Raw genomic sequence first — 16,219 nt, 5'->3', positions numbered from 1 at the left:
ATCTTTACCTAGCAGTGTGGGAAATACACATATTGAGACAAAATAATACACACCTATACAGATTTTTCCCTGCCTCTGTTTCCTCACGGCTCTAGAGAATTCTTGGGTTTGGTGTGTCTGGGATCCTTCTCCAATAACTCAGGATTTCTCCTCAGAATCCAGGAGCCTTTCTAGGTCAGCCAGCTTTCTCTGACCGTGGCCACTCCTGCACTTCAACCATACCCTCTCCCTTCCCATGAAAGCATGCCTGTCACTTCTTCTGTCCTACCTAAAGCTTCCTGTTTCTGAGTTAGTGAGTTTCTCAAATTAATATGTCCCACCAGCAACACTTGATTCCTTTGTTCTGCTGCTGAGAATTTTCCACTCCCCACTTCGAGTACCCTGCAGAGAAATTTGGTTGAACTGGTTTTCCTAGCCAATCCATTCAGCCAACCCATTGTCCCATGCCATGAGCCCACAGAGCTGGATGTGTGCTGACATAAGCTGCTGCTTGTGTGCACCATGGAGCTCATAGGTTTACATACTGAATTCAGACCAGGTTGTTATAGTCAGAAAGTTACCATCTCACTGTTCATTGGCTTGAGTGAAATGAGTTTAGTGGTCTCAGTGAACTATACCACACAAACTGAGTGCCAGCTGGGATGCTTGTTTACACCACTCCTGAACTGTGAAATGCTGTCCCAGGATAACTGTCTGGCACCTTTCATGAGCACTAAATTTGCTAACTCCAAGCCAATTAACATTTTTTTATTTAGCTTTTATACATATCAAATGTGCATAGTCTACTGAGGACCGTCCTGCAGCCAGAGTGACCGTGGTAGATGAACTCATCAGTGCTCTCCACAGTGTTCGACCCTACCTGCACTAGGCCCAGCTCTGAGATTCTGCCTTGAGACGTTCAACCCCATAGTAGTCTTGACTGGTGAATAATTCTTGACCAACCTTGATTCTGGTGAGTGGAGCGGCAAGTCTTAATGTCCAGTTGATAGCTCAACCGAGTAGTACCAAAGTGAGAATTCATCCCTGTTGCATGCACGAGGTTGTGGAGAAATGTGGTGAAAGCCATGAAGCAGTGTGCCTTCTCACACAGGTACAAGTGTGAAGATAATGCACAAGATTTAGCAGAACAGCTGGGACGCCAGTACCTTTCAGTGGGAGCCAAAGTGCTGACCTGTCAACTGAATCAAAAGCCACTTTGATATCGATAAATGCCATGTAAAGCAGGTGGCTAAATTATCAATGCAAGTCAGGCAGAAGCTGGAGAGTAAGGATAGAGTTGATTGTTGACTGCCTAGGAGTGAAACCTGGTTGTTGCTGTAGATGATGTCAGTTAAGCGGCTGCGTCCTACCAAGCACGTGAGAGAAGACCTTTCCAGGGACTGAAAATAATTAAATTAGTTTGTTGTTGCCACACTCAGTGTGAGATCCTTTCCCATAGGCGCTGACTCTGTGGGTGCTACGGGGCTCAAGCACCCAGAGAAGAAAATACTGGGTGCTCACCAGCCACAGCTGTTTGGCAGCTGGGCGAGGCACTTGGGGAGGGCAGAGAGCAGCAAGCGGCTGGTGGGCAGGAGTCTTAAGGGAGGGGTTGGAGCGTAGTGGGGAAGAGGCAGAGAGAGGGCGGAGCCTCAGGAGTGGGTGAAGTGGAGGCAGGAAAAGGTGGAGCATCAGGAGGGGGTGGAGTGGGGTCAGGAAGAGGCTGAGTTGGGGTGGGGCCTCAGGGTGGAGCACCCCCAGGGAAAAATAAAAGTCAGCGCCTATGTCCTTTACTCTTGTATGGGGGTGCTACAATACCGTCTTTTCATTTTGCTGGTATTCTGCCTGATGCCCACACTTATGAAAACAGTTGATGCAGGCCAGTCATACATATGATGGTCAATTATTGTCATGGTGTCTATATGCTTTCTAAAGTCAGGCTTTGTTTTTGTAGCAGTAATGCAGCCATCTGGTGACTGACTGAGCAGTTCATCCCAACTGCTCTGGAGGTGGTTGCAGTAGCAGAAGTCTGTATACCCCTTTTGTAGATGAAAAAGCTGTAGGTCAGATGTCTGAAGCCTGTAAATTGTGGGAGAGAATTTGCTTCTTTTGCAGCAGGCTGGTTGGCTTGGGTTATTTGGGTTTTCAAATGAAAGTAGTGTGGTTGGGGGTGCAGAAGAGGGAAATCCTTTGCAGTTGGTTCAGCTAATTTAAAAAAAACCTATTCTTTGCTTTCCCATATGTGCTAAGTTATGGTATAATGGAATATTTTTCTGATACATCCCATACTGTTCCTCAGTAAAATTTCAGTACTTTCAGGAAGGTATATTTTTAAGGATTTTGGTTGTCTGCTTGTTTGTGTGGGGGTGCTAAAATTACTAAAATAGCATTTTGAACTTCACTCCAACCCCCTCAGAAAGAAAACCCCTCCTTAAATCTGACTAAACTGAGTTTCCTAGGTCAGAGTTGGATCCTCAAAGTGTTTTTCTCCTTTTGTTATGGATTTGAATTGTTGCTCACCAATTCTGACTGTAGTTACGATCTGTTTTCTGGTAATGCTATGCCTGACTCCTTTGGTACACGTAATATTCATAAAAGAGTAAGTGAAATGTTTCTTTTTGTGAGCTGTGTTTGAGTGGGGAAAATGGTCATCCTTTCAGAATTACATGTGATGCAATAGCAGTCCTCCTTTATATAGGTAAACTTCTTGGTGTATTAAAATTAGTCATATTTTACATCTCAGTGCATTATAATTTAGTGGCAGTGCATTTAATTTTTGGAATATGCTGGATCCGAGATTGATTTATTTTAAGATATCTACTTTCCCTACTCAAATACACACTGACATGAGCCATTAACTCTGAACGTATAAGTGGAACTGAAAATGACCATTCTTAAAGAGATGGCTGTTAGCAATCCTTCTTTGTTAGGACTGCTATTGGTAAGTCCAAGCAACTGTAAAAGATGCGTTAGTTTTTTTTTCTGTAGTTAATATTATTTTTTTACTATTTCTTGGTTCTTTGTCTCTACCAGGAAATGATGCTAGCCTGTCTCCATATTACTTAAAAACAACATCAAGTAAAACATCTTAATACTAATATTAGGATAACTAATATTGCAAGTGTAATTTTTTGTTAACCCATTGTGTTGTTAAACTTTGTAATGTCTTCCTACTTTTAGATGCTAAGTCTAAGGGGAGTCCCCAACTCTTCCAGGTTACCAGTTAGCTGGATTTCCTTTGTGTCAAGGACCATGTTTCATTTGATTGCTGACCAGGAAGCAGTAGGACTCATATTTCTGAGCTGCAGATGATTAATTTCATGTTGTTCTTGGAATTGCAATAGTAACTATTCCTAGTTTCCATGCATGAGACCCAGGAAAAAAGTTTGTCTTTCTGTAAAGCAGTTATTTTACATAAACATTTCAGGATTGTATTCAACAATAGAAATATAACCACCATTTCATACAATTTCCCCAAGATTTTTATATAGTGTTTTGCTCTCTTGATTCAACAGAACTTCTTCAGGTTTATTCTCCTTTTTGTCACCCAATTACCCATAAATCTTTAAAGTTTTCAGCAAATAATCTGTATGATAGGTAGTTTCCACATCTGTTAAATGGGGATAATGAAACTGACCTCCATTTGTAAAGTGTATTGAGATCTGTAGATGAAAAATTTTATACAGGAACTAAATGGTGGTGTTCCTTTTTTAGACAACTAAAGAAAGATGACTTGGTTTAGAAGAGTTTAATTGTGTGTCCTTCTGGACTTCCATAGTTAAACTGGATTAAAAATAATTCTGGGAAATGTATTTTGGTCATATAAAACAATATTCAGTATCTCTCAAAATCTGTTTTTCTTTAGTAATATCCAGAACATACTATGAGAGAGATTTTTGTTTAATTATCTTGAAACTTCTTTTGCTTGGTATCCCCAACCATGCCAGAGTAACCTCTTGTTTCCCCTTAAGCCCTTCATCACCTAATAGTTTTAAAAAATATTCTCTGTCAGTATATCAGTACCTGAAGAAGAACTCCTGTGTAAGATTGAAAGCTTGTCTCATTCACCAGCAGAAGTTGGTCCAATGAAAGATATTACCTAACCTACTTTTTCTCAATATATCAGGAACACAGTCTGAACAGCATTGAAAACTAGAAGTAGCTGGCAGAACTGGCCAGTTCTGTTCAACTTTGTTTTGCTAAAAATAGCTCAAGTTTTAAAAGTTGAAAAAAATCCTCTCCTTGAAATGTTATATGAATGTTTGTGTGCAGCTTAGAATTGGTGGTGACTCTGGTTCTTTAGCTAGAGGGATCTGAAAAATGTGAATGAGACATGAACACATTTGTTGCCTCTGTAAAATTAGTAATTCTGTCCCCCATTCTACAAGCACTTAGATAAATGCCTAAATTTATGCATGAGTATTCTGTTTGACTTGAATGATGCTCCATTGAAGTCAAGATTCTGTAGAACTACTCATGAATGTAAAGCACTTCACTTGCAGAAGTGTTTGGAAGATTGGGACCAACTTACCAAAAAAAAACCAAGTTACTGTATTAATTTTCATGGATAAATTCAGTCCTTAAATTGTGAGATAGTAGGACTAAAATCCCGCTAAATGCAAATTTTGTTGCAACCTTAAATATAGGTTGTCAGCTATTTGTATTACTACACACACAAACTATTTTAAAGAATATTGTTAAGGTAGCAAACTTAAGCATTCAAAAGTTAAGAAAATCCAGAATTAAATTAGGCTGTTAACCTTAATTTGGCTCCCTGGTGGGGTGCATTATGATTCAATTTTTAATTATGATCACATTGTGACACACTGTGCCTCGGGGGAACCCCGTACATGCTCCATGTTCATCCTTGTAAAATGATGGTGTGGTATCCAATGCAAAGTTTGTCATGTCAGGTGTCTTCGGAAGCCTCATGATGCACTGAGCATTGTTGTTATAATAATGTTCTAGGTTATAATTTCATGTATATAGATATGAGGCTGAAAATGTGTCCTTATGGCTTAAAACAAGCCCAGGCAAAAACTCTCCAAGAGCAGAAGGGCAGTTCACACCTCATCAGGGCATGTATGGGACAGGGCATGTTCCGGTGAGCCCAGCCTCACCGGAACAAAGAATCTGTTGGACTCTCAAGTGAGTCACCCCCCTTCCCTTGGTCAGTTTGGGACTACCATATCACTGGAGTCACGTGAGCATTGATATCACTGTTATCAGCTCCCCTGCCATGAAGTGCAGTCTCTGCCGGCACTGCTCTGTGCCTGCCCGAGGCTTGCAGTTTCGGGGTGGGGGAATGGTGATCCCTGCCCCCCAAACAACACCCATGTTAAAAATTGGAGGATGTAGCCCCCTGGCCTCTCCTGTTCTGGAGCTGGTAGTTCTGGCACCCTTGCCTCCAGTCCTGCCCCTGTCTGGTTTTGGGCCCAGAGCTTGGGGTGTTAAAGGGGACTTGGGCTGGCTGTGTGTGTGTGGCGGAGGGACCACAGCACCCCTGACTGTAGGGCCCTGGGTGATCACCCACCTAGAAGGCCGGCCCTGCACCTCCCCCCAAAAGTGATGACCTCCCCCCAAAAGTGATGACCTCCCCATACCATGCTGCCCACTGCTCTCTGCCTGTCTAGCTCTGAAGGGAGCACCTCCGTCTGCAGCAGTGCAGAAGTAAGGGTGGCAATACTGCAACCCCTCTACAATAGCCTTGTGATCCCTCCCGCAACCCCCTTTGAGGCCGGGACCCCCATGGTTATAACACCCTGAAATTTCTGATATAAATATCTGAAACCGTGAAATTGATGATTTTTTAAATCCTATGTCTGTGAAATTGACCAAAATGGACAATGAATTTGGTAGGACCCTAGTTATAACCAACTAAACATTGGGTCTGATAAGGGGAAGTGTCAAGCAACCTTAACAATAGGGGATGCTACCAGCTCCACCTACAATTATAGTACTAGACCCCAGAGGACTCATCAGGATTCAAGGCCCCGTTACATTGCAAGATGCGAGTGTAATCAGACTTGGCAAAAGTGGCTGTGTAGTCAGCTTCAATTCCTTATTCTTATCTTCTACAGAACCTTGTTTCCAGACTTAACAGTATTTCTGTGTTCTCTAGTCTGGTTTCAGAGACATGTTTTGTCCAAAGAACTTCTCACTAACTGCTTCCTCTCTGTTAATTTTTAGTTTGTCTAGATAGAAAGTGCTAGTTGCAAATCTTTCTCGGAGTAGGAGAAACATTTAATTTGAAGAGACGGGGTCTGAAAAGACGCAGTATATTTCCAGTACAACCTTAATTCTCAAACTTAAATAAAACAAAATAAAATAAAATCCTTCAGATAAATGTGTGCAGTATATTTAACATTTAGTTTTTTCCCATTCCTTGCTTTTGATTTACTGTTTTGAATGTATGTTTTGTGCTGCGAGTCTGGCCGTTAGTCTTAAATTTTGGCATGTCACTTGGTTGCAGAGCTGACTGCCTGCAGACAGCATCAGCTTTGAAGAAAGCTATGAAAGATTGAATTCTCTGGTAGTAACCCTTTGTCTTGTTCTGACCATAGAAAGGAATAGTTTTTTTTTTTTTTTTTTTAAAGTGTCTGACGTGAAAGAGGTTAAAAGGATAAAAATGGGAGTGGGGAGCCTTTGTAATGGTGAAAGTGTGTATGTGCTCATTATAGTTTTATATTTGTAATGAAAACCTTAAGCTGTTACTGAGCAAGTACAAAAGCTGATTTTATGTTACACTTGTGAATAATTGCTCATAGGTGATTGAAATGTATGTAAAAAAAAATAATTTGGACCCTTCAGGTCAGGCCATCCCTTACATACGGAATGTCTCCCTGAACTATCTCCTCTTTCAGATACCTTTGAGAGCCACCTCTTTTGCGCTGCCTATAACGTATTAGGCAAAACACACTTGCCATGTCTTAAATTTGACTAGATTGAAAGCTATTTTGGGGAGCAGGGACTGTGTGGCTTTTACTGCATCTTGCACAATGGGACCTGGATCCTGAGTGACCTGCAGTATTAACAAAAAATTGATATCGTTTTCCATATTTATCAAAACTTTCAAATAGTATTTGACAGTATTGTGACTTATGCCTCAAAACGTTTGTATTCTATTCTAGTTGTACTGAAAACAAGCTAACTACCATTTGAGACTTTACTCTTTAGTTAGCTGATAGTGAGGCAACTGAGCTCCACCTGGATTTGTGTATATTGAGGATTCTGCCAATATCTTTCCTGTACTATCCACATAAAAGCATACAAATTATACAGTGCTGAAAAATGGTTTCAAATGTAACACAGGGGGGTTGCTATGCTAGAACAAAATGCAAGTTGGAGGAGGGATAGCTCAGTGGTTTGAGCATTGGCCTGCTAAACCCAGGGTTGAGAGTTCAATCCTTGAGGGGGCCATTTAGGGAACTGGGGCAAAATCAGTACTTGATCCTGCTAGTGAAGGCAGGGGACTGGACTCAATGACCTTCCAAGGTCCCTTCCAGTTCTAGGAGATAGGTATATCTCCATATAAGTTATTGGATACTTTAAAAGTCACATAGGAGTCTTAATAATTGAAAACGTGTCTGATGTTAATTGTCCCCATTTGGCCCATGTTCAGAGGAATCCACATCAGAGACGCTTTCTATTATAAGAGTGTTCAAACTGGATTCTTTCTTTCTTTTTTTAAAAAAGGCAAAACAAAACAAAAACCCCAAAAGGGTTCAAAAGAAAACAGGATCAATTGAGTACATTAAAGTGGGACTAATGTGGTATCATGTAGGCTACTATAAATTTAATCCAATTTACAGTGTACAAAGTAGTAGTATTAGCACGTTTCAGGCAAGTTCTCAAAAGCATTATAAACTAAGGCACAGAGATTACTTGACAGCATGATGCTATAGAAGTAACAGGTCAGAGCAGAGGACTGGAAGTTGAAGCTTCTGTTCCCATCTCTGCCATTAGGAAGCATTATCTGCAGATTATAAGGGGAAAACTATGGTAGCCTTCTCTCCTCCAACTTCCACCCTCAAATATATCATTTTAGATTTGTTTTTCATCTTTGATACTCTTCGATGTGACTGAAAATGGTGGATAGTGACTGATCATACTTTCATATCAGAGGCTTCCTGGAAACAAACTGTGTGAGCGTGCAAGTATGCCTATTCATCATAAGTAAGTGAATGAGTATTTTAAACATTAATAGAAGTTTGCGTTTAGCTGTAAGATTTCAGTGTCTTCAGTTCTTACTGATGATTTACTTAAGGGTATAAAATTTAATTTTGCTATGACTGTAACTGTGGGCCATATGAACTAGTACAGAAGATAAGTGGCAGAAAGGGAATGCAGTTCCTAACGTGGTGTTGATAAGAATGAAAATAGCTTTTGTGGTTGAGGCAAACAAGACCCTTTTGTAGAATGCTAAGTAACTCCTCATCAACAAATACTGCAGAACACACACTACGCACAGTTTTTCACACAACGCACAACCTGTGGAACTCCTTGCCAGAGGATGTTGTGAAGGTCAAGACTATAACAGGGTTAAAAAAAAACCTATATAATTCATGGAGGATAGGTCCATCAATGGCTATTAGCCAGGATGGGCAGGGATGGTGTCTCTAGCCTCTGTTTGCCCGAAGCTGGGAATGGGCAACTGGATGGATCACTTGATGATTACCTGTTCTGTTCATTCCCTCTGGGGCACCTGGCATTAGTCACTGTCGAAAGACAGGATATTGGGCTAGATGGACCTTGGGTCTGACCCAGTATGGCAGTTCTTATGTTCCTAAGGAATGTTGCCTTTGTAGGCAAAAGGGCAGGTTAGCATCAAAGGATAAAATTGACTTTTTATTGTCTTTTACAGACATGTATTTGAGAGGCAGCTTCAAAATGTGTTGGTGGTGAGTTTTGAAATGACCAGATGGTTCATGGGATTGATAATTGTCACAGGATTTAATCAAATTAGAACTATTAATAATTCTATTTATTTAGGAACATAGAAATTGCTGGACAGGATTCAGACCAGAGGTAATTCAAATCTTGTAGCCAATACCAGATGCTTTAGAGGAAGATGCAAAATATCCTGAAACGAGCTGTAATGGAATAAACTGCCTGTAGGAGAGATTTCTTCCTTGCCACCTTAATTGCAGGTTTGCTTGTCTTGCAAGATCAGGGTTTATATCCCTTCAAAACTTTTTTGGTTGATTTATGTATTTGTTTATTTATTTTGGTAAGATTGTTTGAAATGGAACTTCATATCTAATTTCAACTGCTTGTTTGCATCTTGAAATCCACAAACCTGTTGATAGGTGACAAGGTTTTGTTTAATGTATTGCAGAAATAGAGAAGATTGTGATTCAGAATAGGTTAGAAAAGATTTCTTGATACGAAACGTTAACTTGATGACTTCAGCTTGGCTAACACCAGAGCTTGGACTCGGGGCCTCCATAGTTGAAAACAAGGGTCTCTATAGCTTGAACAAAAGAACAAGGCTCTTCAAATTAAAGTTGTAACATGGATCCTTATCCTCAGTGGATCAGGTACAGAGGGAGATGTGCCACACATGCCAATCAACGGAATATACTAAAGTTGTGCATTAGCTTCTAGCAACAGGAGCAGGTGACTCATACGCTTTAATGAAGGCAATAATACATTTAAAAATGGAAGCTTACTCTTTTTCATCTTATTTTTAATAGTTCTTCCTCAGTAAAGTAGTATTACATAAGAATGGCCATACTGGGTCAAATCCCAACAATTCGTCTAGCCCAGTATCCTGTCTTCTGACAGGGGCTGATGCTAGATGCTTCATAGGGAATGAACAGAACAGGGCAGTTATTGAGTCATCCATCCCCTGTCATCCAGTCCCAGCTTCTGCCCGTCAGAGGTTTAGGAACACCCAGAGCATGGGGTTGTGTCCTTGACCATCTTGGCTGATAGGTCCATCAATGGCTATCTTCTGTGAACTTATCTAATACTTTTTTGAGCCCCAGTAATGCTTTTTGGCCTGCACAACATCCCTGGCAATGAGTTCCACAGGTTGACTGTATTGTGTGAAGAAGTATTTCCTTATGTTTGTTTTAAACCTGCTGTCTGTCAATTTAATTGGGTGGCCCTTGGTGGTTGTGTTATGTAAATGGGTAAATAACACTTCCTTATTCGCTTTCTCCACACCATTCATGATTTTATAGACCTCTATCATATCTCGCCTTAGTCATCTCTTTTCTAAGCTGAACAGTCCTAGTCTTTTTAATCTGTCCTCATATGGAAGCTGGTCATACACCTAATCATATTTGTTGCCCTTCTCTGTATTTTTTCCATTTCTAATCTATCTTTTTTGAGATGGGTCAACCAGAAGTGCACGCAGTTTTCAAGGTGCAGGCATACCATGGATTTATAGAGTGGCATTATGATATTTCCTATCCCTTTCCTAATGGTTCCTAACATTCTGTTAACTTTTTTGATTGCCGTTGTGCATTGAGCAGATGTTTTCAGAGACCTATCCCTGATCCTTCAAGAGCTTCCTTGTGTGGGAACAGCTAATTTAGACCATCATTTTGTATGTATAGTTGGCATTATATTTTCCAATGTGCATTACTTTGCATTTATCAACATTGAATTTCATCTGCCATTTTGTTGACCAGTCATCCAGTTTTGTGAAATGTCTTTGTAACTCTTTGCAGTCCGTTTTGGCATTAGCTATCTTGAGTAATTGTGTATCATCTGCAAACTTTGTCACCTGTTTACCACTTTTTCCAGATCATTTATTAATATGTTGAATAGCACTGGTCCCAATACTGATCCTTGAGGGACCCCACTGTTTACCTCTCTACACTGTGAAAACTAACCATTTATTCCTACCTTTTTTCCACCCCATTTTTTAACCAGTTATTGATCCATGAGAGGGCCTTCTTTCTGATACCCTGACTGCTTGTTTTGCTTAAGAGCCTTTGATGAGGGACTTTGTCAAAGGTTTTCCTCAAGTCCAAGTACATTATATCTATTGGATCACCCATGTCCACATGCTTGTTGACTTTAAGAGATGGTTGTTGATTCTAATATATTGGTGAGGCATGATTTCCCTTTACAAAAGCTGTTGTCTCCTCCCCAACATATTGTGTTTATCTGTGTGTCTGATAATTCTGTTCTTTACTATAGTTTCAACCAATTTTCTCTAGAGCCTTTTTTAAAAAATCAGCATTACATTAGCTATTGTCCAACATACCAATCATACCAATCATTCCTAAGCAGCGTTCTTGGGATTTGAATGTTAGGATTGGGTTCTTCATATGAAATATATGGGGAAGTTATAGACCTGAGTAAGTATCCACATGCTTGCTATCAAAATACTCAATATTTAACCTAAAAGAAAGTTATATTTACATTAACATTGTTTTATTTTTTTCTCTTGTGTTGCAGAAATTCTAATAAGGAGCATTTGACCATCTGATCTCTTAAAGTTGAACCTTTCGATACCAGGATTAGGAACAAGTGTCTTCAGAATCAATATGTAGCAAATGGGTATCACTCAACTGAAGTTGGTCCCTCAAGCCAACATATTTGTGTTTTAAGGATCCTTGTACTTTCAGCAGTGAATTAATTGTTTTTTTGTTAACCGAAAAAAGTGGATTTCATGTGGTGCTTGCTAAACATTGAATCACCATGAGTAGTAATCTAGGAAAAGAAAAGGACTGTAAAGAGAAGGATCCAAAAGTCCCATTGGCAAAGGAACGGGAGAAGGAGTCTAAGGCCTCTGGAGGATTTGGGAAAGAAAGCAAAGAAAAGGAGCCTAAGACCAAAGGGAAAGATGCCAAAGATGGAAAGAAGGACTCCAGTAGTGCACAGCCTGGGGTAGCTTTTTCAGTAGACAACACAATAAAACGACCTAATCCAGCCCCAGCTGCTCGCAAAAAATCCAGCAATGCTGAGGTGATCAAAGAGCTAAATAAATGCCGAGAAGAGAATTCAATGCGCTTGGACTTGTCCAAGAGGTCTATACACATGCTTCCATCATCTATCAAAGAGTTGACACAGTTAACGGAACTTTATTTATACAGTAACAAATTGCAGTCTCTACCTGCAGAGGTGGGCTGTCTTGTGAATCTGATGACACTGGCTTTAAGTGAGAACTCGCTTACCAGTTTGCCTGACTCTCTTGATAACTTGAAGAAATTGCGCATGCTTGATCTACGGCATAACAAACTTAGAGAAATTCCGTCAGTGGTGTACAGGCTAAATTCTCTTGCCACTCTTTATCTACGCTTTAATCGTATAACTACTGTGGAAAAGGATATCAAAAGCTTGTCAAAACTCACCATGCTTAGCATACGAGAGAACAAAATCAAGCAACTACCTGCTGAAATTGGTAAGCATTTACACTGTGATTTAAAGTTTATGGTAAATCTTGTTTTAGTTCACTTTGTGATGCAGGTAGGTACACACAGATCACTGCTTTATGAATTTTTTTTATAGATACTGCCCTCCTTTTATTATCATCATCAAGAAGAATCTTAGATTAGTTTCTTTGGATCTCAGCCACATTACCATGATGTTAGATTATGCTGGGGTATAATCAATATATTGTGCGTATATCTGTTAATTAAAAAATGTTGGGTCACATTTGATATTTAGGTTCCATTTATAAAGGGTAATAAATTATTGATAGATGTTATAAGCACAATACAGGCATAAATATGAAGTGTTATAGATGGTTACAAGCACGTCAGTAAAATGCATTATGGATCGTTATAAACTATAGTTATAAGAAACATGTTGGACACTGTAACAATCTATAACAATTGGTCAACCATGTATGAAACATCAGCTGCTTATAAATGGTTAACGAATTTATTTATGAATGGAATCTTTTAGTGCTGTGACCAGGTATTGCATGCATCATTGCTAATGTATACATATTTTTTGAACGAATAAAAAAGTATATAACTCATAAATAACTATTCTAAATCTATTATACCGTCTTATCTTTCAAACTTTAAAGTAAATGGGGTATCAGTTAATGTAGTTTAGTCATTTCAAGCAGTGATTGATGTAGTGATAGTCAGGAATTCCTGAACCACTTTTTAACAGGCCTTGATTCAGGAAAGCATCTGTATTTAGAAAACCATTTTAAGCGATACCTTATAGTACTTACACACACGATTGAAGTGTGTGGGCATGTGAGTTTATCACATTATTTTATTTGTGTGTATCTCCAGTTCTAAAAATATAAGTACTAAATGCAATTTTAAAAACATGAAACATTCACAAGAGATTTAAAATAAGTTTTATCTTTCTTCTAATTTAGTCCCAGTTTTTTAGGCCCAGATTTTTAAAGGTGTTAGGCCTTGCAACACTGACAGGAGTAAGTTTCATTTTCAGAAGTGATTTAGGCACTTAGAACTCTTCTCTGTTAATAAACTCCTTGGCTGATTGGATTAGGGCCATAGAACTGGTCCATAGGTTTCTGTACAATTCTGGAAATACAGTTGTTTAAATCCCTCAATGATCTCTGTCAAGTTAGCCCCACACTCGCTCCTGCAACGTATTGAATTGCACATCTTCATAACAGCAGCACCCACTGTGAACTTCCAAACCACAAACTGCTGGTCAGCTGACCATTAATATCTGGTGTAGACCGCTTCCTCAGGATAATTTGGACATTGCACAAGTATTTCAGAACTGTCAGCTGCTGATTTCAGTCTCTGGCTCTGTGCTGGTGCTTCTGAAACATCCTCTATCCCAGAGGTGGGCAAAATACGGCCTGCGGGCCACATCCGGCCCGCGGGACCGTCCTGCCTGGCCCCCGAGCTCCTGGCCCGGGAGGCTTGCCCCTGGCACCTCCCCTCCCTCTTCTGACTTTTTACATAATTATTATTTACTATTTTTGTTGAGAATGTATTTGGTATTTTACCAAACAGGACAAATGCTGGCCCGAGCACCATGTTTTTTGTCCACACATCCAGATGTTGTTTGTATCTTGATTATTTGTATTCTTCTAGCGCTTAGAAAACTCAGTTATGGACCTGGATCCCATTGTGCTAAGCGCTGTATAAAAAAAGACAGTTCCTGCCCACAAAGAATTTACCATTTTAAGTTTCTTTTTAAAAGAACACTTTCGGGCTTAACAGCATTTAAACATTTAAGCTAAAGATATTTACGTAGTTTACTTATAACTTGAAGAATTAGAGTTGAAAAATTATTTTCAGCTTTTAGAGTTAGGCTCTCACAAATTTTTGCTCACCTGATGTATGCAAATCAGCTGTCTGAGAATGCATATATAACAGGTTACAGTCAATAAATAATAGGATTGTGTGTATAAATTAGACGTATGCACCTAAATTTGAGAACCTGGCACTGAAAAAAAGTCTTATTTTCACTTATGTTCAGTTTCTCTCAGCCTAAACAATGAGAAGACTAATCAGTTTCACTTTTGTAATCAGTTTCTAGTCAATTTCACTGAGCTAGTCTAGCACAGAGCTGTAGTGTGCATATCTTTGAATTGCAGAAAATGTATTTGTTCGTTTCCGCTGGATAGTTTTCAGAAATGTCATTGAAGCATTTCTTACTGGTTTTAAGCTTTTACAAATGAACTTATTTTTTTCAAAATCTATATTTTTGGCCAAATTTTACATAAGTCCCTTTACATTCTTTTAAGTTTTTCCTTTCACATATAGAGGTCTAGTACATGTATAATAAATGCAGTATAACATCAGTTTGTAAATAGTCCAAGATTTATGTTCCCGAGCAGGAGGCAGAATGAGCCATTATCTTTTTATGAAACAGTATCACATGGAGCAAGTCAGATTCAGTTTCTTCTCATTTTAAGTATTACATTGTTCTAAGGTTCAAGACTCTCCTATCTGGCGGTAAAAGTATTAGCAAGCAGATTTACATAACATGCTGGTTAAGTATGTTGTGCTAGTGGCTGATCCATGGAGGATAAGACCCTATTGCAGCTGTCAGCTAAAGTACACCTCTACCCCGATATAACGCTGTCCTCGGGAGCCAAAAAATCTTACTGCGTTATAGGTGAAACCGCGTTATACCGAACTTGCTTAGATCCACCGGAGTGCGCAGCCCCGCCCCCCTCCGGAGCGCTACTTTACCTTGTTATATCCGAATTCATGTTATATCGGGTCGCGTTATATCGGGGTAGAGGTGTAGTTATTTATTTAGCTAAATTGGTAGAATCCTGTGTTGAAGGTGGTGATTTCCGTCCCTGTGGTAATGAGTGTGTTTTTCGGAGTGTTGGCCTGGACAGGGAATAGAATCCTAATCTCCTGCATAAAAAGCGGGAATATTGCTACTATGCTACAGTGAGAGGCGATATTAAAAAACCAAAGGTGGCTGGGTAGAATTATGTCATGAAACTGACATTTCATTGTCTACTGTCATGGGGCCCTAGGGATTGTCATAGCCTTCTCTTCAGTCAAGTAGAGGATGTCCTTGAAGTACTTAACTGTGATGGCTTCATGATGAAGAAGACTTCAGGAGACTGTTGGTCTGTAAAAGAGGTTTCTAATAAAACAAAACACCTAATTAAAAGTAAATATAGCTTTGAAAAAAGTGTTGTGTGCAAAACTGCATGGGTGATAGGATTGTGTTATTGAAAGCCTTCTTAAAATTGTGTTGATCTGCCAGTGTGCATTATCTTGAAATCTAAGCCTTCTGAAAGAGGGGTACTACTTAGAATTAAACTTAGAGAGCAAAGATTTTAGCTGAATTGGTGAGATTTGTTTTAAGAATAATATAAATTTAGAAAAGGGAAAATAAGACAGGACAACGTGAACTCTGACCTCTTTGTAGAAAAATACTAAACAGTAGTCATATTACAACATCCGAATACTTAGTCAGAAAATAAACTGTGTAAAAACATTAAGATTGCATATTTATCAAAATGTACTTCAAATGTGCCCACATTAGAAATCGATTTTGTTCCAATTGCTAGGTCTGCAAACTCAATCTGAAAATCAAACTCTTTCCCATTCCCCTTTTAAATTATCACCAGTAACAAAGGTTCTTCCCTCAGTACCTAAGTGATTATTTAGTTCACTGTGTACAAGGCAGAACAGAAACTCTCTTGCTCTTCCAGAGCTTTATAGGCTCTGTACCCATAGAAGTGAAGATTTTGTAAGTAAAGTAAGCCAAACTGATTCAAACCGAGTGTGCAGAAATGTTGAATTGGTATGTGCCAGTTTTACTGAGCTGCATTTGACTGCCATCCCACTTCGAAGTCCTCTCTATAAAG

General features: G+C 39.4%; 1 protein-coding gene across 3 annotated transcripts in view; it reads left to right on the top strand.

Annotated features, from left to right (window-relative positions):
• SHOC2 (SHOC2 leucine rich repeat scaffold protein) overlaps nt 1-16,219 on the top strand; it is a 98,464-nt gene that overhangs the window by 30,762 nt on the left and 51,483 nt on the right. For all 3 annotated transcript variants that reach the window (XM_034776141.1, XM_034776142.1, XM_034776143.1), the window contains exon 2: nt 11,392-12,337. In XM_034776141.1, the coding sequence (XP_034632032.1) occupies nt 11,635-12,337 (703 nt within the window). In that variant the 5' untranslated portion in view covers nt 11,392-11,634. The remainder of the gene's footprint in view (nt 1-11,391; nt 12,338-16,219) is intronic.

Source organism: Trachemys scripta, chromosome 7, assembly GCF_013100865.1.
Source record: "Trachemys scripta elegans isolate TJP31775 chromosome 7, CAS_Tse_1.0, whole genome shotgun sequence".
Classification (NCBI taxonomy): Eukaryota; Metazoa; Chordata; order Testudines; family Emydidae; genus Trachemys; species Trachemys scripta.
The sequence above is the reverse complement of the archived record's forward strand: the minus strand, read 5'-3'. Positions and strand labels throughout refer to the sequence as shown.